Source organism: Heterocephalus glaber, unplaced genomic scaffold (genome assembly GCF_053883595.1).
Source record: "Heterocephalus glaber isolate CG9 unplaced genomic scaffold, H.glaber_assembly_v1.0 deba00001454, whole genome shotgun sequence".
NCBI classification, from domain to species: domain Eukaryota; kingdom Metazoa; phylum Chordata; class Mammalia; order Rodentia; family Bathyergidae; genus Heterocephalus; species Heterocephalus glaber.
In genome coordinates this window covers 15,992,044-16,017,792 of record NW_028258303.1, presented here as the reverse complement: position 1 = coordinate 16,017,792, position 25,749 = coordinate 15,992,044, and the positions used below count along the sequence as shown (strand labels likewise).

At 35.8% G+C, this 25,749-nt stretch overlaps 1 protein-coding gene across 1 annotated transcript in view; it reads left to right on the top strand.

Moving 5' to 3' along the window:
* The window catches only part of Antxr2 (ANTXR cell adhesion molecule 2), a 150,913-nt gene that overhangs the window by 36,022 nt on the left and 89,142 nt on the right, over positions 1 to 25,749 (top strand). The window contains exons 10-11 of the mRNA XM_004848004.4: positions 1,156 to 1,225; positions 19,893 to 19,971. Coding sequence (XP_004848061.1) covers positions 1,156 to 1,225; positions 19,893 to 19,971 — 149 coding nt within the window. The remainder of the gene's footprint in view (positions 1 to 1,155; positions 1,226 to 19,892; positions 19,972 to 25,749) is intronic.

Below are 25,749 nucleotides of genomic sequence, written 5' to 3'. Positions count from 1 at the left end.
CACTCAACATAGTGTTTGTTGGTAATTGTACTAAATGGATCTTAGTTTTCTGAGCATTTTGAGTCTCTATTAAACCATTCTTTTCCATTGATGATTGTATTGTCCTCTAGAGATTTATTTTGTAAGGCAGATTCTATGAATCTGAGAACTCTAGTACAGTGATCTTATGAGAGATCATCTACAATTTTGCCATTTATCTGATGGTGTTAAGCACCTCAGTTTTCACAGCTTTGGCCACCTACACAGTAATTGTTCAATATGTGGTTGTTGAATTAAAGTGGTAAAAATCTCAGCACAGAAAATTTCATAATTAACCCTCCTATTAAGATTGCCATTTTGGTAAAACAAAACAGTAATATTTGTAACAGTTTCTTCATAATATGATCCACATGGAATATGGCAGACTAATTTTATTTTTATTCAGTAGTCATTTGTACCTATGTGGTAGCTTTATCTAATTTCTTTTGATTACATATTTGAATTGATTATGTTAATTATAATATAAACATTTTTATGCTTAGCTAAGCAAAATTTAGTTTATTAAAGTAAACCCTAAAAAATAAGTGCAGTTGGAATTTAATTTTCATCATTCACATTCTAGGCTAACTCATTGATTATATAACTTTCTGAATACATTTAGTGTAGATCCTTTTTCTCATATATTATTAAAATTATAAAGGCAATTGAAGCACTTGTATCAAAAATATATTTTTTATAGATACAAATATTTTGTTAAACTTATGAAATAAGTTCATTTTTTTCTATCATTCCATCATTCCATCAAAAATGATAAAAAAATGAACTTATTTTATTATTTATTAAAAATAAACTTATTTTTCTGTAGAAAAGATTAAAAAATATACCATTTTTGGAGTAAATAAAGATTTTTATAGTACTTGCACCTGTATATTAACTTAGTCCATATTAAAAAGAAATCCTAATTTACGTTTCACCAGACTCTTCATCAACGTGGCATATTATCTTTTTCCATTTTTTATTCCCTTCCTTTCTCCTCTTTTTAAATTTTTTTGTTTTGCTAATATATTTAATATTACACAGTTCAACTTGGATTACAGAATGCTTTTCATGTTATGAATGAAAACTGTGTGAGATATATAGAAGTCCTTATTAATTCAGTGGCATTTTATTTTTTAGGTGTAAGACCAGTAAGTGTACAGCTTAATTCTATGCTGTGTCCTGCACCCATCCTGAATAAAGCTGGAGAGTAAGTACTTCATTAAAAACAACTTAAAAACATTTTAACAACAAATTATTAGAAATAATGAAAAACATTATTAAAGATGCTATGAATACCTGAATTGAACTTTATTGTTGAAAAATATACAGCTATTATTTTGAACTTTAGGAAGTTGAATTTAAACACACACATGCACATGTATACACACACAGTTCTAAAGTGAGATTTCGAGTAATTACTATAGTATTTAATGAATATTAAAGTTAAAGAACAATTGGAACATGGCTTATTGTACAGTTTGGACCTTGCAATATTTGTACATTTTTATTAACTTGTGTTTTAATTTTGTCCTGTTTCTGTTAAGGTCTATGTACATATTTTTTATGTGACAATATATTCTTATGATAGCTAATTCAAATATTTAGTTTGGAAGGGCTTTTATTTAAATCACAAATAATTTTTCCAGTAATTTATTATTTCCATTTGTGATTTTTTTCTATCCCTCTGTTATGAAACAAATGATGGAAAATATTTCAGGTGTTCTCTAGTCCTAGAGCAGTAAATTTTAATTGTTTAGGATAACAAATAGAACAGCTTTCTAGGATGACTTTACACTCATCTTTCCCTGAGAGTAGAGAAGAATTAAATGTGTGAGGACATAATCTGAAATCTGAGTCAATATTCTGAGAATGAAGATCTTATTTCTTCTGGGGAATCCAAGAAAATCATGTTAGTATTTTAAAGTTGACTTGAACATTTCACTTTTGTGAGTGCTTAAATGTTCAAAGTGTCTGCTGGACAACATTTCTGGCCATGCAAATAAATTGGAGCAACATCAGCTTTCTGTTTTAAATAGATCAGTATAACTTACAAAAGTTAAAGCTATTATTCACTTTCTGTGTCATCTATAATTCAGTGCTATCGACAGCATGTCAGTGGCTGAATTATACTGGCACTGGAATTCATGGAAAACAACTTAAAAACATTTTAGCAATAAATTATTATAAAATAATGATAAACATCATTAAAGGTACCATAAATAACTGGATTGAATTCTGTTGTTAAAACCTATACAGCTATGGGCTGGGGATTTAGCTCAGTGGTTCCACTGCCTGCCTCACAAGCGCAAGGTCCCGAGTTCGATCCCTGGTACCAAAACAAACAAACAAACAATAACAACAAAAACCTATACAGCTATTATTTTGAGGCAGGTAAGTTTTTCATGGAACTACCTTGACCCCAAGTCTACAGTAATACTCAATGACTTTCTTTTGTTAGCCTTGACAAATCTATTGAAATTTGGTCTTGTTTTATTGAATTTATAATTCCATGTTGGTCCTCCTTATCATTCCCCAAATCTTCTCCACAAGCTGCCTTTTAGTCATTGGCATCTCCATCCTTTTTTGTCATTCATCTTTGAGTCATAATTGATTTCTCCCTCACATCATCTACCAGTAAATTTTCTCAGCTCCAGTTTCAAAATATATGGAGAATTCAGCCTCAGCTCACTCCTCCTGCCATGCTAGATCAAACTCCTGGCATCTCTTATCCTGTCAGCTGAGTTTTCTGTTTCTGTCCTTTGCAAGAGTGATTCTGTTAAAGCAGATAGTTTAAGTCACCCCTACACTTAAAATTCTTGGTATGGAGTTCCTCCTCCCACTTTCAACAACAGACTCATCCTTACAGTTTTCTACAAAGTTCTACAGGAGCTGACCCCTCATTACCTCTCAACCTCTCAAACTTCGCCTCTTAGTGACTCCTTTCTACTCATTAATGGTTACATTGGCCTGTTTGCTGCTTCTTTACCACATCAGCTCTCTCTTACTTTAGCACCGCTCTTATACTTGCTGTTCTCTGTTTGTAATACTCTTCCCTGAATGGCTTGGTCTCTCACCTTTTCCATGTCTGTTCCAATGTCACCTCGGTAATCCCTTTTCCAGTCATCCTATTTGATCAAGCAGTCTGCTACCATCTTTGGATCTATCATTTTCCATTTCTTTTTTTATATTTTCATTTTCTCCAAAGCACTTATTTATTTGCTATTGTGTGTCTCTTTTCTGCTGAGATAAATTTTGTTTGTTTATCATATCCCTTGCACCTTACCTTGTGCCTGATATATAGTAGGTTGACTAAGCATTTGTTGGATGAAAGAGTGAATGAATTTTTCTCAAATATTTTGGCTTTCTAATAAATATAAAGAAGTTAGAGGTCCTTGGACTGTTTTGGGAGGAGAATCCTTACCAGGTAGGAGAAAAATGGTGAGAGTCCTATTTTGGAAGGACATACCATTTAAAAGAACAAAATCTGTAAATAATAATGAACAGTTAAGGAAGGCAATTGACTTTCTTTTCCCAAGTACTTGTAGAACATAATATTACTATTTTGTCCCAGCCTCTGGCATTGTTTTCTCTAGAACCTGGCTTTGGGCACAGTCTCCTCTTGAATAGAGCATCATAGAGTCGCCTGATATTCTTTAATGATTTATGGATAGGCTAAATACTTGGGAGATAATGATTTTTAAAATTATACATAGCATAATAAATATCAGATATGAGATATTATTCACTTGGCTTTAGGTTGTAATATTTTGCCGATGGGCAAACAGAATGCTTAGGGGTAGAGATACATCTGAAAGATTTGTGTTATATTTTTAATATCAGGCACATAATACTACTGAGGCAAAGCTTTAGAAAATCTTATTTGTTAATGTATTAGGTATTTGGGGACATCATTATTTGTTCTGTTTAGTTACGTTGCAAGTAATTTGGACCTTTTCCTTTGCTTTGAAATTTCTTCAGATTCTTTTGTAGGTGATGAACTCTTATGAGATTGGATTAAAATCAACACAACTGAAACAGTTTAGCCTTGTAAGGTGACTGAAGCTTAATATGTTTGCCTAATTAGCTTTTGGCTAAGAATTCAAACCCATTAAATAGCTAGTTAGTCCATGTTTCAAATAAACACATCTGGCCCAACTATGAATGAAGGGTTTTCCTGTGTGTGGGTGACAGATGTGGCGATGGTTTCCCCTGTTCTATCCCTTAAATAATTAACAACACACTGGTGAAGTAGCCCTGCACAGACGGCCTCAAAGCCAGATGCATGGTCTCAGAGCTGGATCCATGGCCATGTGCCTTGTCTCATTAGCCTGCTGTATCAGGTCTTTTCTCGTCTTTATGTTCCATCCTGAATTGCTGTTTTTTAGGATTGTTCTCTAAAAATTTAGGGCTTGTGGATTCTGGTTTAAAAGACTGTTAATATGAAGATGTTTACTTGGAGATGGAGACTAAGACTGTAGTAGAGCAGCTAAGACATAGATCTCCTTTCAGAAACTGATGTTATAGAATAAACCAAATTTAAAGATGTCTGGACAGATCCTACCCAGGAATTTTATTACTGAATGTAAGCAGAACAAGATTTTGAAGAACTTTCTTTAACAGAGATCTATGTTTGTTGAATTTCCTTATTTGATATAGATTTTTTTAGGCTAAGACGAAGAATTTCTTAATATTCAGACAGAAGGAAGGTAATGGTGGTAGCAGTGAGATTGATCTTTTTGATTTCTTTCATTGGACACTCTTTTAAAATGCCAGATGACTAAATGAATTATTTTACCAAGAGAATTCTGTAGATTACTTTGGAGTCTGTTTTTCCCACTGGTTCGTTAGTAGGAAAATGCCTTCTCTAAATTCAAATAGGATGACCTCTTTAAAGACCTTTGACCTTCCACTGGCAGGCAGTATCCTCACAATGTAATGTGCAAGTAGTAAAAGTACTTACAATGGTTTATTCTCTGACCCTTGTTTTGTGAGACATGAACAATAGCACAGCTACTCTGTACTAGTTGAGATCTCAAACCTGTAATTTGGCAAGGAGAACAGAGCAAATTGGGTAAATATACATAAACACATTGTGAAGAAAGAAAAACAGAATGGAATGAACCAGAGCTTTATCCTACAGCTTGTTTCAGAGAGATGATTTAAGGAGGCATATGGTATAGTTAAATGTGCTTTCAAAAACATTGGCCAGAATCTTCTGGCAAATATGAAATAAATATCTAAATCAGATGAAAGTGATAGTATTAATTCTCTTAAAAGGCAGTGTGGGAAGACACTTGACAGAGTGTTTTGAGTAAGAAGTGGTGGGACATCAGTGCTTGTAGAAAATTTCAAGTATCAAATATAAAAGGATCACTGAGAAGAACAGTGAGGCAGACTTGGGGTTAGAGCCCAACTTGATGATAGAATCTTCTTTATTTTCCTCAACATTTTTATTTTTTTCAGTATTAAGTCTAATCTGTTTTGGGTGGGTTCAGATTTATTAATTCCATGGTTGGGGGATTCTGCCGTTACCACAGCTTTTTTTTTTCCTTCTTCTTCAAAATCAAGCCTTTAGATGTGTGTCTATGAATACATATCTAGGAAGTCCCTAATTCCTTTTGTGTTAGCCTCAGGTAATATAATCACGACTTTTTTTTCTGTATTAAATTCTTTTATTGGTACATTGTAGGTATACAACACAATTACATTTCTCACTGGGAATTGTACCTTTATATAATGCATCTTGGTTCTCATTTTTTTCCCCATTCCTAGCCCTACCTTCACACCCTCCAACCTTCCCTATTTACAAAGACTTTATTTCCATTTTTTCCATTTCTCATCATTTTTTCCTTTCCCTTTTTTCCTTTTCCCTGCTCCTCCCACTACCCCTACCCCTTTGGACCTTTTCTTCCTATTTTACATTATCGATTATTCATTCGAATCATTGGTACATTTTAGGTATACAATATAATGACATTCATCATTGGAAATTTGCACCTTTACATAGTCTCTCTTGGTTCTTATTTTTCACCCTTGCCCAGCCCTCCCTTCAACCCCTCCATTCCTCCCTATTTACAAAGATTTTGTTCCTATTTTTCCATTTTCTCATATTAATCCCAATCCCTTCTATCGTTTCCCCTAGCCCTCCCACTTCCTTCCCCTTTGCCCCTTTTCTTCCTATTTCACATTACCTATTATACATTTAGTCCTTATTTACACTTTCAGTTTCCCACACCAGAGAAACTATTTGGTATTTACACATGTGTGTCCTATTTATTTCACTTAAGAGTATTGCTTCAATGTGCATCCACTTAGCTATAAATGTCTCTAATTTCTCATTTTTTATGGCTGAGTAGTGCTCCATTTTATTAAAAAACCACATTTTCTTTATCCAGTCTCCAGTTGATGGGCATTTGGGCTGTTTCCAAGTTTTAGCTACCACCAGCTGTGCTGCTATGAACGTGGGTGCACATATATCACTGTGGTATGATTCTTTTAATTCTTTGGGGAAGATCCCCAGCAGTGGAATGGCGAGATCAAATGGGACTTCTAGTCCTAGCTCTTTGAGGTATCTCCGTAGTAATTTCCACAGTGCTAGCACCAGTCTACACTCCTACCAGCAGTAGAGCAGGGTTCCTCTTTGCCCACAGCCCTGCCAGCATTTGTTATTGGTTGATTTCATGATAGCAGCCATTCTTTCTGGAGTGAAGTGGAATCTCAGCATTGTTTTCATTTGCATCTCTCGAACGATCAGTGATGTTGAACATTTTTTCATGTATTTATTTGCTATTTCTACTTCTTTGTCTGAGAAATGTCTGTTCATTTCAGTTGCCCATTTTTGGACTGGGTCTTTAAATTTGGGAGGTCTGATCTTTTTAAGTTCTTTATAGATTCGAGATAGTAGACCTTTGTCTGAGGAAGAGCAGGTGAAGATTTTTTCCCACATTGTGGGTTGTCTCTTCACACTGCTGGTGGTTTCTCTTGCTGTGCAGAAGCTTTTTAATAAGAAGAGATCCCATTTGTTGATTGTTTGTGCTAGTTCACGGGCGACTGAGGTTTTGTTCATAAAATCTTTTCCTACACCGATGTCTTCAAGGGTTCTACCTAACCTCTGTTCCAACTGGTTCAGAGTTTATATTTTAATATTTAGATCTTTAATCCATTTTGATTTTAGTTTAGTGCATGGTGAGAGATATAGGTCTAGTTTTAATCTTTGGCAAGTTGAAGCCCAATTTTTCCAGCACCATTTATTAAAGAGGCTATCTTTCCTCCATTGAGGGTGTTTGGCTCCTTTATTGAAGATGAGCTGGCTGAGTGTGTCTGGCATTGTTTCTGCATCTTCTAATCTGTTCCACTGGTCCTCAAGTCTGTTTCTTTGCCAGTACCATGCTGTTTTTATCACAGTAGCTTTGTAGTATAGTTGCAGGTTGGGGATTGTGATACTCCCTGCCATGTCTCTGTTACCTAGAATTGCTTTTGCTATTCTGGGTCTCTTCTTGTTCTAAATGAATTTTTGGATTGTTTTCTCAAGGTCTATGAAGTATGCTGCTGGGATCTCAATTGGAATTGCATTAAATCTATAGAGCAGTTTTGGAAGTATGGCCATTTTCACTCTATTAATCTTTCCTACCCAGGAGCAGGGGATGTCTGTCCATTTTCTGATATCATCTTCAATCTCTCTTTTCAGAGTGCCATAGTTTTCAGAGAAGAGGTCTTTGATTTCTTTCATTAGGATGATTCCTAGGTATTTCAGTTTTTTGGATGCTATTGTGAAAGGAGTTATTTGCCCTATTTCTCTCTCAGTGAGGCTGTCATTGGTGTAGAGGAAAGCTATTGATTTTTGTGTGTTGACCTTGTAACCAGCTACTTGACTGAATTTGGTTATTAAGTTTAGAAGACTTTTGGTGTAGTTCTTGGGGTCTTCTATATAGAGTATCATGTCATCTGCAAATAATGACAATTTGACTTCTTCATTACCTATCTTTATTCCTTTTATTTCTTTCTGTTGTCTAATTGCCGTGGCTAATGTTTACAGAACTATACTGAAAAAGAGTGGTGATAGTGGACATCCTTGTCTTGTTCCTGATTTTAGTGTGAAGGATTTCAGTTTGTGACCATTTAGTATGATATTGGCTGTTGGTTTTTCATAGATGGCTTCTATCAGTTTGAGGTAGAGACCATCTATTCCAATTTTTTGGAGGGTTTTTATCATAAATGCATGTTGGATTTTGTCAAATGCTTTTTCTGAATCTATGGAGATAATCATATGGTTTTTGTCCTTGGCTCTATTGATATAGTGTATTACATTAATTGATTTTCGTATGTTGAACCATCTCTGCATCTCTGGGATGAATCCCACTTGATCAGGATGTATGATCTTTTTGATGATCTTCTGCATTCTGTTTGCCAGTATCTTATTAAGGATTTTTGCATCTATGTTCATGAGTGAGATTGGCCTATAGTTCTCTTTTCCAGTTGGGTCTTTCTCTGATTTGGGGATCAAGGTGATGCTTGCTTCCAGGAATGAATTTGGGAGTATTGCTTCCCTTTCAATTTCACTGAAGAGTTTAAACAGTAGTGGCAGCAATTCCTCTCTAAATGTCTTGTAGAATTCAGCAGTGAAACCATCAGGGCCCAGGCTTTTCTTAGTTGATAAGTTTTTAATTACATTTTCAATTTCATTGGTTGATATTGGGTTGTTCAGAATTTTTAGGTCTTCTTCATTCAACTTTGGTAATTCCTATGTATCTAGGAATCTGTCCATTTCTTCTGTGTTGTCCCAATTATTCGCGTATAGGTTCTGAAAGTAGGTATTGATGATCCTCTGGATTTCTGCTGGGTCTGTTGTCATTTCACCCTTTTCATTCCTAATTGCATGGATTTGGGCCTTTTCTTTCCTTTTTCTGACAAGGTTGGCTAAAGGTTTGTCAATTTTTTTGATTCTTTTGAAGAACCAACTCTTGGCTTCATTGATTTTTTTGTATCATTCTCTTAGTCTCCATTGCATTGATTTCTCCTCTGATCTCTATAATTTCCTCCCTTGTATGAGCTTTGGGGTTGTCCTGCTCTTCTTTTTCTAGAAGCTTGAGGTTCAGCATCAGGTTGTTTAATTGGGCTCGTTCTGTTTTCCTAATATGTGTATTCACTGCTATGAATTTCCCTCATAAGACTGCTTTCATTGTGTCCCATAGATTCTGATATGTTGTATTGTCATTGTCATTTAATTGAAGGAACTGTCTGATTTCTTCTTTAATTTCCTCTATGACCTATTGGTTATTTAGAAGTATGTTGTTCAATTTCCATGTGTTTATGAAATTTTTTGAGTTTCTTTTGCTATGGATCTCCAATTTCATCACACTATGGTCTGATAATATACAGGGGATAACTTCAGTTCCTTTGCACTTACTTAAACATGTTCTATGTGTGAGTATGTGACCTAATTTTGAGAATGACCCATGTGCAGCTGAGAAGAATGTGTATTCTGATATTGTGGGGTGGAAGACTCTGTAAACATCTGTTTAAGTGCATTTGTTCAAGAGTTCGATTGAGTTCTAGTATTTCAGTACTTATTTTTAGTCTAGTTGATCTATCTATTTGTGACAGTGGGGTGTTGAGGTCCCCCACTACAATTGTATTAGTGCATATATGGCTTTTCATGTCCGTTAGTATTTGTTTTATATAGTTGGGCTCACTAGTGTTTGGTGCATAGATATTTATGATTGTCATCTCTTCCTCTTGGATTCTTCCCTTTACAAGGATGTAGTGTCCTTCTTCATCTCTCTTAGTCAGTGTTGGTTTGAAATCTACTTGATCTGCAAAGAGGATAGCTACTCCTGCTTTTTTTCAGGTTCCTGTCACATGGAGTATTGTTTTCCACGCTTTAACTTTCAGTCTATGAGTTTCCTTTTGAATTAAGTGTGTTTCTTGTATGCAGCATATTGTTGGATTTTGCTTCTTGACCCATTCTGCCAGTCTATTTCTTTTGATTGGTGAATTGAGACCATTAACGTTGATGGTTATAACTGAAACGTATTGACTTGTCATTGCCATGACTTTTTCTTTTTGTTGGGTTCTCCCCTTTTACATTTAATTTCTTGTCATGCCAGATGGGTTCATTCTGCTTTGTTTCCTGGGGTTGTGATCCTCAATGTCTGTTCCTAGGCTATTGTGTCAAATTCTTTGGAGTGCTGGTTTGGTAAGGTGCTCTTTGTCATGAAAGTATCTGATTTCTCCATCCATTTTGAAAGATAGTTTTGCAGGGTACATCAATCTGGGTTGGAGGCTGTTTTCTTTTAGGGCTTGGAATATGTCCCTCCAAGCTCTTCTTGCCTTGATGGTTTGTGTTGAGAAGTCTGCTGTGATTCTGATGGGCTTTCCTTTGTATGTGATTTCTTTCTTTTCTCTGACTGCTTGGAGAACTTTGTTCTTCTGTTGTGTTTCTGGAATCTTAAGAATGATATGCCTATGTGTAGATTTTTTTTGATCAAGGCTATTTGGAGTCCTCTATGCCTCACTTGTCTGTATGTCAAGCTCTTTTCCCCTGCTTGGGAAGTTTTCTGCCATTATTTCTGTGAAGAGATTTTTTTATGTCATCTGCACTCTCTCCTGTTTCTTCATTGAGTCCAGTCAGTCTTATGCTATTCTTCTTTGCATCATCTAGCAGCTGCTGGATTGATTTCTCATGTTCCCTTATAATTTTGAAGCAATTTTTCTTTTCCGGGTCACTAATTTCAATCTTATCTTCTATATCTGAAATTCTGTCCTCACATTGGCTCATTCTGCTGTGTAGACTTTCAATGGAGTTTTTCATGTCCTGGAAATCTATTTGCATCTGTTTTATGGATTCAATTTGTTTCTTATGTTGGGATTCCATCATGTTCCTGAGCTCCTCTCTAGGTTTATTAATCATGTCTTGTACTAGGGGCACAATTTCTCCTGTTATCTGAGAAATTATTTCTGATTTCATTTTTTCCAGATCCCCTTTTTTTGCCAGTTCAGTGGGTCCAGATTGTTCAGTATCAGAGTATTCCCTCTCATTTTCCTTTGGGGCTGCTGTAGGTGATCTGGAAGTCTGGTTTTGAGACTTATTTACATGTTTTCTCATTTCGACTGGGGCAGGGGACTCTTAGCGCCTGCATGGATTATCTCCTCTGAGCTGGGAGAGGTGGGACAGGGGCCGGGAATAGTGGTAGGGATGGTGACCCAAAAGCCCTTTCCTGTGGGCTGGGAGCAGCTGGAAGGAGGGTGGCTGGGAAACCCCTTCCTCTGGACCAGGAGCAGTGGGATGGTGGCTCAGATGCCCCTCCCTCTGGGCTGGGAATGGTGGGAGGGATGGTGGCCCGGAAGTCCCTTCCTCTGGGCCAGGAGCAGAGGGACAGAAGGTGGCCCAGAAGCCCTTTCCTCTGGGCTGGGAGCAGTGGGAGGGATGGTGGCTGGGAAGCCCTGTCCTCTGGACCAGGAGCAGTGGGACGATGGCTCAGAAGCCCCTACCTCTGGGCCGGGAACAGTGGGACTCAGTAGCTTGGTCTGGTGGTCTGGTGTCCTCTGTGTCTTTGTAGTGTGGAATCAGGTCGCTGCCTGTCTGCAGCAGGGTGATTTGGTGTCTTCTGCAGGACTCAGGACCTCGGTAGGTCATGCACAGACCTGCCTGTCTGCAGCAGGCTGATCTATAACCACAACTTTAATGTTCTGTTTTTATAAGGAATTAGTCTTGAATCTTTAAAAATCATGGGTACAAATAGTTTCTCTGGTGTGGGAAACTGAAAGTGTAAATAAGGACTAAATGTATAATAGGTAATGTGAAATAGGAAGAAAAGGGGCAAAGGGGAAGGAAGTGGGAGGGCTAGGGGAAAGGATAGAAGGGATTGGGATTAATATGAGAAAATGGAAAAATAGGAACAAAATCTTTGTAAATAGGGAGGAATGGAGGGGTTGAAGGGAGGGCTGGGCAAGGGTGAAAAATAAGAACCAAGAGAGACTATGTAAAGGTGCAAATTTCCAATGATGAATGTCATTGTATTGTATACCTAAAATGTACCAATGATTCGAATGAATAATCGATAATGTAAAATAGGAAGAAAAGGTCCAAAGAGGTAGGGGTAGTGGGAGGGGCAGGGGAAAGGAAAAAAGGGAAAGGAAAAAATGATGAGAAATGGAAAAAGTGGAAATAAAGTCTTTGTAAATAGGGAAGGGTGGAGGGCGTGAAGGGAGGGCTAGGAATGGGGAAAAAATAAGAACCAAGATGCATTATATAAAGGTACAATTCCCAATGAGAAATGTAATTGTGTTGTATACCTACAATGTACCAATAAAAGAATTTAATACAAAAAAAAAATCATGGGTACCAGAAGAAGATTAGTTGTCCTTTTATTTTGAATACACACATTAGAATCTTGCCGAAATGGGTTAAAGCTGAGGACCTTCTTTATTTCACTATGCCAGTCCCGCAATAGAACATTTATCTTTTCTTCTTCATAGTGTGCTGCTTTCTGATTATACCTATCAATGTGGTATATTCACCTAATCTGCATTTTATCTCCATTTTAAGTACTAAGTACAGTTTTAGACCATGTCTTTTAAGGGGAACAGTAATTAATTCAAGCACATGTATGGATGTTGCTCAGCATGGAACTGTTAAATAAAATGAAATTTACAAGACTGGGTAAAGATCCTGTTCAAACAGGACACATTAGCTCTCCTCAAACATTTGAAGATCTCTCACATGAATATTTGATTTATTCTTTATTGCTACAAATAAGCTCAATATAATTTCAGCTCAATATAAAGAATATCTTTCCAAATATTAGAATTATTTAGTGAGTGTTTTGGTAACTAAAAGTATTTAAAGAGGAACAACTATGTGATGGAGAGAATATTCCTTAAATATGTACTTAAATCCTTTTACATAGCTACTTGTAAATTTCATATGATTAAACTTTTATTATTAAAACATTTGATATTTTTGAATGAAACTCATTAAAATTAGCCAATTATTTCCAAATATATTTTTAGTATTTTATTAAAATCCACAAAGCAGTTAAAAATTAATTATTTTCAGTGCAACACTGAAAATATTTATAATAGAACTTAAGGTATGATAGTATACCTCTGAATATAGATTCTTTTCTCTAATATCTCACAAACTTCCTGACTGAAATTTTTGTTATAGTTACATACTTTATTAAACTATCCTTAAAAGAAATTGTTTAATTCAAGTATCCTTGAACTACTTTAAAGAAGTATCCTTAGATGGGACATCAATTTGCATATACATTCATAACTAGAAGTGGAATCTCAGTTAAAAAATATGAAGCCTCCCTTTTCAACTTAAAATCTTTATGATGCACAAAGAGAACTTCTGAAAAGCTCTGCAGAAGATAAATTACTGGCACTTGATTTCAAAAATATCTTAAGTCACCATAATTTTAATACCTTTTTGAGGAGTTGCCAGTTTAATTTTCAGTATGTGCAAATTGGAGGTAAATTATTTATTACTTCCAGCAAATGTCTTTCACAATTTTATTTAATTTTTTTCATCATTTTTAATGGATCATAAAATGGAAGTCTTTTATTGGATATGCATAAAGCCAGAAGCAAATGAATATTTTGCAGATAAGTTACTGTGGATTGAAACGTCAGCCATTTTTCATGAAGTATGAAATTTCTCAAATCAGACTAACTGACATATATTACTGAGCGATTTTCCTGTTTTGGAATAATCATACATCTTTAGGTATTAAATAAAAGCATTGTGATTATTAGGTGCACTGGATTTTATTTGCCCAATTGCATATCACAATACTATTTAATAATTTTATTTCATAGATTAATTTAGTACACTTAAATTTAGGTTTAGCACTGTTGATTTGGTACCACTTGACATGAAAGTACACCTCAAACAGTCTTTTAATTATGGTAAATTGTTAAGGTTTGTTTTATCCTACCATTTTGAAAATATATTCTAAGGATAGAGCAAAGAGTAGATTAAGGTGTTTGTAAAAAATACAGTGGAGACCCTCAAGTTATAACCGGCCTGATATACGAACAACTTGGGTTAGTTAGGTTAATGGAAAATTCATCTGCCTCTTGTTATCTATAGCATGTACCCAGGTAAACATCCAGCTTTCAGCTGTATTGACTTACAACCAACTTGAGTTACAACCAACCTTTGGGAACCACTTGAGTTCATAAGTCAAGGGGCCACTATATTAAACAGTGTAGAGCCAATTTATAAAAAAAGTAGTTGAAAGAGCTGCCCGTTCTCAGCCTTATCTCTGTTTTCCTCCCTGCGTCATCTGTACTGTGGGCCACTCCTCCTGTCTGGGGACGTCCTCTCTGTCTTGCATGACTTCATATTTTCACCTTAGTTTTTTTTTTATTTTAATGTAATACAAGTAGATATTAATACAGAAAGTATAAAAGCCATTCTATGAAACAATTTTTCATAAAAATTATTAGAGAATGACAGTAGTAAATACATTGTATCATGATTTTAAAAGAATACATTTTCATTTGGTAATCTGTCTCTTAACTTATTTCCTCATAATACTGTACTTCTTTTTCATAAAACATTTTAATTATTAATAATGTATCTCACACTTGGTATAATTTTGAACAATTTCTATTTCACAATATTCTATTATTATTTTTGGTCTTTATTTACATTTTCAGTGTCTCACACCAGAGAGACAATTCAATATTTACATATAAGTGTTTGATTTATTTCACTTAAGAGTATGATTTCAAGGTGCATCCATTTACCTAGAAATGTCTCAAGTGTATCCTTCTTTATGTTTGAATAGTACTCCATTATATTAAAAAAAACATCTTTTTTATCCATCCATCGGGCATTTGGATTGTTCTCAAGATTTAGTTATTACAAACTGTGCCACTATAAACATGGATTTACCTTAGTTATTTGTTCTCAAATGTCACTTTGGGCTCCTTCCCCTCTTACAGTTTCTAAACTGTTAATTTTTGTTACAATTGGATTCCTGACTCATAAACTCATCTTCTCATAGGCTTTCATTCCTTTCTGATGAGCTCCATATCATCAGGCAAGATTTTTTCTTTACTTTTCAATCCACTCTCCAGCTATCCACTGCCCAAACATGTACAAAAAACTGGGATTTGTCACAGGCACCTTAAACTTGGAGGTTACTAGGTAAACTCATGTCCTTCTGTTCAGATTTTCTCCTTCTGCAATCCCTGTGCAAAGCAACTCAGCTCACCCACTCGTAAGACAGAAACTTAAAAGCTATCCTTATTCCTTCTTCCTCATCTCCTACATCCAATAAATGCCCATGTCCTGTTTCTTCTAACTCTTACTGACTCTCACTTTTCACTTTCCTACTACCCTCATTGCCATGATTGTAGTTCAACTGTACTTTGGTCCTTCTTTGAAATACATTACAACTTTCTTAACTAGTCTTCCTACCTAAAAATTTACTCTTCAGATTCATGCCTTATACTTATCAACCTCAACAAGAGTGATATTTGTAAAATGCAATTCTGACCATATTTCTACCTAGCTGAAAAGCTCTTAAGACTGATTTCCCAGTGTCTGGAGATGTCTGGGGATATCCTGGATACTTCATGATCTTCCTTCCACTCTCTTTTTCAATCTGACGCCATTTTCTTCCTTATTCTAACACTGTTACTGACATATTGCATGGCTTTTAGCTTCTCGACTGTGTCTGTTGTCTTCTTCCCTGGCAGGTGCTCCATCTACTTGGATCTCTTTAGAATCTCATTTTCGAACTCCTGATTATTCTTCAGAAGGTGACTTCTGAAGGTGACTTCCTTGGGGAAATCTTTGTTTGGCACCCTGGAACACTCATTCCAAGACTGAGTTGGTTGTGTCTCCCACATGATCCTCTCATATTCCTGTAGTTATATTGATTTTACTTAATATTACACTGTTATCATTGTTTATATGTCTTCCCCTCATTTACACTGTTTTTAAATTATTTGCTATTGAAGCCCTATTAGCAAGCACAATCTAGTGTGCCTGTACTATTTTTACAGTAGTTTTTATTGCTATTGTAGGCAACTAAGAAATATTCATTAACTAGTACTAGAATGAGTGATTGAATTTATTGGTGTTCATGAATCAATTTAGAATATGGTTTTCAGGCTTGTGGTTTAAGCACACAGCTTAACATAGCTGTAATTGTTGGTTTAATCAAGATAAAGTTTTCTAACAGGAACAAAATAGCACTGAGAAGTTTATTTACAAGAATGTACATGACATATAGTAGGCTTTTTCAACAAGTTAGTCTTCTGCATTTTTATGTCAGTAAGTAGAATAGAAATTGTTTAAACAAAAAGTTATATATATATAAAATTGTTAGGTATTTCTCTATAAAAATTATCCTTTTAAAAACTTGGATCTAAAAGGTTTCTAAAAATATCTTGGTGATCTGAATGATCCATTAGACAAATAGTCACATGTTACAGAAATTTATAAAGTGCCTGATGTGCTCCAGGCACTGTATTGGATATTTTAGGTATATTATTTATCTCAGAACAACTCTGAGATAGGTACACTTCTTCCCATTTTACTGTTGAGGAATGGAAGATTAAGAGTGGAGTGACACAGAATCATGTAGTCTCCAGATTCCCTAACACGTGGGCTGAGTCTATCCCCTTTTAAAATTTTATTTGATACTTGGGGTAAATAAAGAGAAATTCTCCTCTTACCTCCCATTTATGTCTGCAATTAAGTAAACACAATATTTCTTTAAAATATTTTCACCCATAATAGAGTCTCTGTAACCGAGAGTATGAATTTCATTCTCAGAAGTTTACCAGAAAAAAGTAGAAGTTATGTAGGGATAGGAACAAATAAGCCATCTACTAACAGAAATGACATAAACTAATGACAGAAAACATTTAATTTGTATATTTCAGTCTTGGGACAAAGAAGGGTCAAGGTATTGGGTTCAGGTTAGAGGTTGAGGCAGCCTTACTAATCTGGACAGAGGCTCCAGGCTCATGGTAGTGTCTATATCATTGGAGTGTCAATAACTTCAAAAATATTTCTCTAAAGAAACAACAGAACTAACTGTATTTTCATGTTTCTAATACTCCTGAAAAAATTTCCCAGAAAAATATTACATATATTTATGTATTCATAAACATCCATTTATGAACAAATATCTTGGTTTAGCAAGTAGTAAATGCTATTCTATTTAACCATGAGAAATATGTAAATACAGTAAAAAACTGGAAGAGTGATACTTTTATATCAGTGAGAAAAGTTTGAATACAAGACCCTAAAGAACATGTGGGGGACAAAGTGCATAAGTGAAAGGACTTTGTAGAGTCAAAGGCCCAATATTTTGCAGGTTTTCATTTTAAACTTTGGTTTAAAATCTTTGGTTTAGAAAATTGAAATGATGCTCATCCACCTCATTGAGCTACTGTGAGTGCTAAATGAGAAGATGAATTAATGAGTCTGGCTCGTAATAAGAGATAAATAAATGTTTGTAATTCTTAGTGGTGGTGTTGGTGGTAGTGTTTGCTCATGCTACTCTGACTGCCAGGAAGGTGAAGAATATATAGTTTTAATGAAGTCCATATGTGAGCAGAATCATGTAGATTTCCATATATGTAGAGAGTTAATCCACATTTATTTGGCAGCAGCCACGTTGTAGTAGACTGAGATTTGGGGATAGCATGGTTATTTTGGTTAGCTATAAAGTCTCATTGGTTTGCAGTTTTACTATAGGAGGGACTGGATTTGTTTAGAAATTAAGTCTTGTGTTCTTATTTCATTTTGTAAAACATTAAAAGTTGTAAAAATTTCCCTTATCAGTTACAGAACTGGTTCATTTCTGGTGGATCCTAAATGCCACATTATAAACAACTTTGGTCAGTATCTTCTGATCCTTTAACGTCAAATCAGTAAGATGACTTGGAACAAGCACAGACTGTTAGGAATCAAAATAATTCCCCACCATCACCCCAAAAAAGCGTGTCATATGATTCTGCTACATGGTTTAAAGTAAGGAAATAGGAACTAGTCAAGATTATTTTTGGATTCAGTTATGCTTAGTCATTAAAATAAAACAAAACAAGGCACTCAGTTCTGCAGAGTGAGAAATTGAGTTTAACTTGTCTTTCTTAAGTAGGCCACTTGTCATTCCGTGTTGGAATAGTGCGAAATTCAGTTAACGTGATGTGAGCACTGAAAATTCACTTTCCTTTTTGGCTTTAGCTAAACTTTTTTTTAAAAAAACAGGTAGTGGGGAAAAAATAAGAACCAAGATACATCATGTACAGGTACAGACACCCAATGATACATGTAAATGAATTGTATACCTAAAATGTACCAATAAAAGAACTTAGAAAAAAACAAAACAAAGCAAAACAAAATGTTTTGAAGTGAATATTTTAAGAAGTACTTTTGAATTTTGAACTTCACAAGTACTTTTTTTTCCCTGGTGGTCCTACTTCTTTATGAATCCAAACTAAATATCACTTTGAGAGAAAAAACACATTAAGGGCGTTTAGTTTCAGTATTTCATCAGTGGTATGATAAAAAGAATTCAGTTGGTTAGAATTCTACCATCACTACTGTTAGCTGAGGTCACTGGCATTTCCAGGTCTCCTGTACCCTCTCTGTAAAACTGTGAAAGTACTACTTCCTTCAAAGGCTGTACTGAGCATTAATGAGAAAATCACCATAAAATGCCTAGGTAGCATCTGGCACCCATCGAGGACTAAATATTTCTTATCTCTTCTCTCTGGTATTATTATTGAAAATTCCACCAGCAACTTGAGATTCCTTTTGTTTTATTCTGTCCATAACAAGTACTGTAGTATCTGGCACTGAAAGCATCTTCTATATTTCTAGTACAAATATTACTACTACAAAATTCGTCATTGCTACAAAATCCTATTAATTCAGGGTAATGAAGTCAAAGATTTTGGCTATTAATTCTTGGAATTTAGAATATTTTATGACAATTGGAGTTTGGAATGTTAAAAAGCATAGTAATGTGTAGAAACTAGGTAAAACTGTCACCTACGACTCTGCTTTAATACATAGATAACTTTGATTCATTTACATAGTGGTTATATGAAAATAAGCTTTATAAACTACTATGGAATAGAGATGTTTTCTTACATACTTTGCTATCTCCTTATCATTTTTTTTCTTGATCTCTTGTTATAGTTGCTAATAAAAACGATAACAGTTTCAGGCTAATTGATCTCAAATAGTGAATTACCAGGATATGAATTTAAAATTTTTAATTATTACTTGTTTTATAATTTAAGTCTACATTATCAGAATGAAAACTATATTTTAACTATGATTTTTTTTTAAGCCAGGGATAAAAATTATTCTTTTTCTCTTCCTTTGTCAAGATATTTTAATGTCCTGGGACCATCTACAATAATTGCTTGCAAACACACATCTTTCTCTCTTTTTTCTCCACTTTCTCCCTTTCATTTTTGCTTTATATTTTATCCTTCAGTGGTATGTTATTTCCAGTTTTATACTCTTAAACAGTTATCTTGTATTAGTGGTAATTCTGAAGTCAGGGAAAATAAGTTAAATAGGAACTAAGGATTTTTCCCCCTTTTAAAATTTTTGTGAACCTAAAATCTCAGCACTTCTCTGGATTAAGGGATTTCTTAATGTCTCTATTTATGCTAATGCTTTTTAAAGTAATAATTTGAAAATTTAAAGAATTTTCCTCAGGCTAAGGAGTTAGAACTATAACTAAGAAAAAAGTTGAAGTAAATGATCAAAAGCTGTGACCTTTACACGTTAGGTATATTTTCTGCCCCTTTTTTTTAATTATGTAAAGAAATAAAACTATCCACTTTGTACTTTATTTTTAATTATTTTTTTAATCTTTCAGAACTCTTGATGTTTCAGTGAGTTTTAATGGAGGAAAATCTGTCATCTCAAGCTCATTAATAATCACAGCCACAGAATGTGTAAGTAAAATGCTAGTTACTTTTTAAAAATAATTTATTTGATCCACAAATAATCTATGTAACTTGATCATTAAAATATGCAACTATAATAAAGAAATTATAAATAGTAACGTTGGAGCACATTATAAGGAAGGTTATTTCAGGGTTTTTCTTTTTGGTACCAGAGATCGAACTTGGGACCTTGTGCTTGCAAGGCAGGTGGCAGAACCATTGAGCTAAATCCCCGGCCCTGTTTGAGGTTTTTTATTTGTTCATTTGATTTGTTTTTTTGCTTAGCTCTCTAAAGGAATTTTAATTTGGTTGTGATATTTATAAAATTTAAAAGTCACTATTTAACATCAAGAGAAGAAAACAAAAGAGGGAATATTTATTAAAACATTAGATATGAAAACAATAACTTTTTTTGTTATGAAGATTAGAATTTAGTGTCTAGGATATTAATAGGGGAAGATATAACTCCCAATCTGCTAGATGACCAATACGCCAAGCTTATGTCCCCTGAAACTGAGAATGAATTCCAAAGGACAAAGGACGTTAGGAGTAGGAAAAGGTTTTTTGGGAACAGGAATAGCTCCTGAGAGACAAGAGGAGTCCTGGAAGTAGGTTGTCACTCAGGCCCTTTGTCAGGAGTAATTTATACACCAAAGTCATAATGTGGGTACAACGTGGGTCAAATTGCAGTCAACCTGTAGGATTACAAGTGTAGCTGCTTAGCTAATATTGTTTCAGTAGAAAATCGGGTCATGTAGCAAGGGTACATGGAAAGAACAAAGGCATTTTTGGGAAGGAATAGGTCCAGATTCTCTGGTCACCCACCTGGGTGACTAAAGTCTGTCTAGACTTCACTGGCCAGGTGATACCAGTTCTAGTACAATTCCACATTACTGCTTAGGGAAGTACTCACTACTCTTTAGGGGAGGTATGTAGGCCTGGTCCTTGTGTCTTTATCTTGAGACTTAGTCTTCTTCAGAAGCACCTCCAGTGACAATTCTAAGGTCTTTTTTTTTCTGACTTCTTTGACAGCCCAATCTTTCTGATTGTGTACTAATTTCTAACTTAGCTGCCTATAATAATATTTATCATAGTTTGAAATCATTAGCACATCTTAATGGGTCATTTATTATTTTGTACATCTTAAAAATTAGTGCCGTCTCATATATGAGTAAGAAATTTGATTTTGATTGGTAAATCTTAGTTTGAAACTGTATTGTAGTGGTGATTGATGATTGCACTGATTAAAATGTAGTATGTTGAAATGTAAACTTTATGCATGAGGCAGCTTTTCCCTTGTAGGTAATTTTGTGGATGTATAGAAAGTTTTGGTATTATATCATGGAACATACAAATAGGAAGCACTAACTTGACCACATGGCTGGGTGCAGCAGGAGTGTCTAGTGGGAACTTGGGTCACTTTTGGACTCCTTTGATAACTTTATCAGCACCTCCTGTTTTGAAAACAACTAGGTGTTTTTTTTTTCATCTGTAATATGTTTCACAATTTGTGAGTTTTGTGAATGTTGAAATAGGTAGGTTTTCTGGTCTTTCAGGATGTGGATGATTGAGGCTATTTGTGATAGTTTCGCGGTGCCTAGCTCCCCTGAAAGGGTGTTCACTCTCCATGTTCCCTATTCTGCATCTCCAGCTGTCTTTTCACCTCTCTTTTCAACAGGCAGGAATAAGAAGTCTGATTAAGGTCTTGCTAGGTGTCAGGAGAGTGTAATATGGCTCTAGGTGGTTTAAGAGTAAGGTGATTTCAGAAAAAGGAACATTGGTTGTGTCAGAGATGGGGAGGGAGTGAAGTTGTAATACTAAGTAAGGGGTCAAAGCGATTCTCACTGAGAAGATGAGATTTGAGCCAGGACTGGAAGAAGGTGAAGGAGTGAGCCTAGAGACCATTGGGTAGAGGACTGTTCCGGGATTACAGGGCAGCTGGAGCACAGCCTAGCTGTGGCACCGTACTTGGCAAGTATAGAAGAGCAGGACAGCCAGGGGCTGGAGCAGAGGTTAATGGGAGGAAAGTAAAAGACTCTGGACACAGAGGAGAGCGTGAAAAGAGTGGTGCAGAGCAAAGTGGGATTGTGTCAGCTGTTGTAAGGACTTCAGAGTGACAGACCTGCAAAGAGGGCATGATTGAATTTAATGATGTAAAGGGATCACACTAGCTTCTGTGCGCAAATAGATTTTACTTGTGGGGCCAAAAATAGAAACACTGAGATGAATTCTGTTGCTTCTCCCATAATCCAGAACACTGGAGCTGAAGTTGTTCAGTGTCTGTGGGGTTACAGCAGTGATGATGGTGGGAAGTGGTTGAATTCCAATATATTTTAAAGATGGAACCCATGGCATGACGAGATACAATAGATATGGGGTGCGAGAACTAGAAAGAATTTAAGAATAGTTCCAAGATTTTTTTGCCTGGCCATCTTATTTTCAATAGATAGAGCTGTTTTGGGAAGAAGACAAGGGGTTCCATTTTGGTACAGATGAGTGACAAATGTGTGTGAGACAAGCTCAGTGGAAATGTCAGAAAGGCCCCTTGACTATACCTGCCTGATGCTCTTGAGAGAGGTCTGGATTGAAGGTACAGTCTTGGGAGTTATTAAGCAACACGTGGTATTTAGTAGGAGAAAACATAGGGTTTCGGGAGGTCAGAGTAAGAAGGGGAAGGCTGCTAGAAAAAAGTTTTATATTTATGGAGAAAGCAAGACAAACTGGGCCTGGAAGGGAGAGCAGATTGTAGGTAAAGAAAGAGGCTGGGGAAGAACGTTACAGAGAAAGAGCAAACAGGGAGGAGATGTGTTGAAGAACTGAGTGGCTATATCTAGTCAGAATGGAAATAAGTGGAAAGAAAACTTGGAAATAGAAAATTTAGACCAGATTGTCAATAACACAGACAGTTTAGAGTTTATCCTTTAGATGTGTGGTACCCACGCTCAACGGCACAGATATATCAATGCTGAAATGAATAAAAGAAAGGAAAAGGTCCATATTCTTTCAAGTTGAAGGAAGACTCTTGTTCTAAAATGATTCTTACTGCCACTTTATTTTAAAAATATCCTTTGAGGTAATATAATTATAGTAATTTGTCAGGCTCCACCTTCCTGCTTCCCTTTTTCCCTTTTTTCTCCTCTCCATTCTTTGTTCTCTCACCTTCCCTCATTCCCTTCATTCCCATCTTTTTCTTCCTTTTCCCATTTTCCTGTCTCTTCTTCTCCTATTCATTCTCCTTGTATATTGTTATTTGGCAGGACAATTATCTAGCAAGTCAGTATGAGAAGCCCCATTTAAAGAAATTATTTTAGGTTTTACTAACTTGAGCAATCACAGATTATGACAGTAATAGATAACAGTATCTTTTAAAAAATGCTTCAGGCATGAATGTAATGGTGCACATGCTATTTGGGGAAGATTAGATTAGTAATGCTTTGCAAAAGACAACATGGCGCAGAGAAAGCTTTTAAGAGACAAAGGCTAGAATTAAGGAGTAAAACTTTGGGTTTTGAATTGACATGTGGTAGTAGAAACAGGACTAAAATTGGTGAAAGCTCTATTAAAAAAGAAATACATGTTATAAAATAACTTTCTGGTTTGGAAGGTAATGGCTGATTCCAAAGTCTGAAGGAATGATGCTACTACTGGAAACATCTAAAAACAGCTGAATCTGGAGAAGAAGAAAATTTTCTTTGTGAAGATACTGAGTTAGTGATGTCAAATGGGTAACTGTAGATGTAGCCTCAAGATTCAGAGAGGAATTGGAGCTGGACATCAACATTTAAGTTTTATGTTTATTAAAGTAGGAAGAAAGAGAAGGAAGATGGGAGAATTTAGGGTTAATGGAATTTTGAAGTAGAAGGAATATGCAAGGTGAAAGACAAATTGCACTGGATAAAATGAAATAGGCAAAAGAGAACTTACTCAAAACTGTTGTAAGAGGGAAGAGAGATTTAATGGAAATCTACTAAAGCCAAGGGCTGAAAAAGTTTGAAGAGCTTGTATTGAGGAGATTGGGGGCCACCTGTGTCTGCTAGTTAGTCTTTGCAAGAGGAAAAGTGAGCTTTCTCCTACCTTCTGGTAGGATGCAGTGCTGAAACTTAGAACAAGTTGCTCATTTATTGGGTTCTGCTATTCTGCAGAACCTAAGTCAGGGTCCCTGTCTTCCTTGATGGTTACTTTCAGAGGAAGGGTCCCAGCAATTGCAAAAGATTCCTCCAGGGTCTGTAAAATGGGCAAGAACATTAAAAGGGCAAGGAATGATTTCAAAGGGCAGAGAGAGATTTTAAAATTACATGTTTTCTAAAGTAGAGTCTTTAGGAAAAGGGAGATCTGGGAACCAGAGACAGGAAGAAAGCTAATTTGATGGAAGTTTTAAGTTTAATTTGGCAGAGTGGAAAGGTAAGGTGCTATCGTCAGTAGAATCAGTGAAGAGGTAGGAGAGTGAAGAACAGCTCAAGACATGGGAAAACCAGAACATGTTACCAAACAGGGAAGAGAAAGGAAGATGCCATTCTGACATGAAGAGGGGGCCTGGGAGAAGTGCCTGAGAGTGGTCACCGAGGACAAGGACTGATAAGGGGCCCCAGGAATCACCTGGGACCTCCTTGCCCTATCCGAGGCTGATGGTTTGAAGCCTTCTGTTCCATGTGACATTTATTATTACACTAATTATTCCAGGGTAATAAATATCATAATTCACTATATCATATTGAGAGTAATCATGGGAAAATTCTTTTTTCTCATTAATCATCTAATCATATTTTGAATTTACCATCCGATACTTCAGGCATGTGGTAACATTGCCTGATTTGAGCTGATGAAATTCACCAAGTGATTCATACATTAAATCTCTACTCAACATAGGAAAAGATATTTTGTAATATTACGCTAAGTAGTGAGACATTAGATTTAAGTGATAGGTTTAAGTGATAGATTTAAGTCTTTGAGACATGTGCAGATATGGTGACTAGGTAAAATGCTTTTAGTGATGTTGCCCATCACAGTGGCTTCCATAGGTATTTAAAAACCAAAGAAAACACCATTCCTCTTGCAATTTTATTTGTCCTTGTGAAAATCCCCTAGGTGAAGAAACCCCTTTATATGCTCTGAGAGCATCCAGGGAGCAGTCCTGCTAAGGCACACAGAGGAATGACCTGCAATTTCTTGTTCACTCACAGGCCTTGTGCATCTGCCTTGAAACTTCCCTGGCAGGGCTGTACTCAGTCACTGCTTCTTTGCGTTCCTGGTCCTCACTCACAGCACTCACTTCAAGATTATTTTATAAGTGAATGAATGAGAGTTGCTGTGTATCTAGTTTAGAAGTGGGGAAAATACACTTTAGACTTGAGAGATGAGAATTGGAGGAGAGTTTGAATTTAAGCAGTCTTTTCTCTTCATCTCTTCTCAGATCTCTTAAATGTATCTCTGCTTTTAATAATACAGTGAAAGGTTGTCTCCCCACCACCACCCCTGCTTTGGGACCATTGGTCTTCTGATTCCTTTGGAATCATAATGCCACAAATGTGTCCTTGGACCAAGTGTCAAGTGCCAGGCACTGTGCTAAATGCTATTATACAAGAGTGGAGCACTGTCTGGCTTTTTAAGCTACCGCCAACTCGAGAAGGGGCTGTTACTGACATATGAGGTTTACAGATGAGAAAAGTGAGGAGTACAGAGCAGAGAGACACCTCCAAGTCTTCAGTGTGTATCAATAGAAACATATTAGAAGGTACTGCTTCTTTAGGTGTGGCCCAGACCCTCAAAGGTGGAAGTGTTGATAAGCAG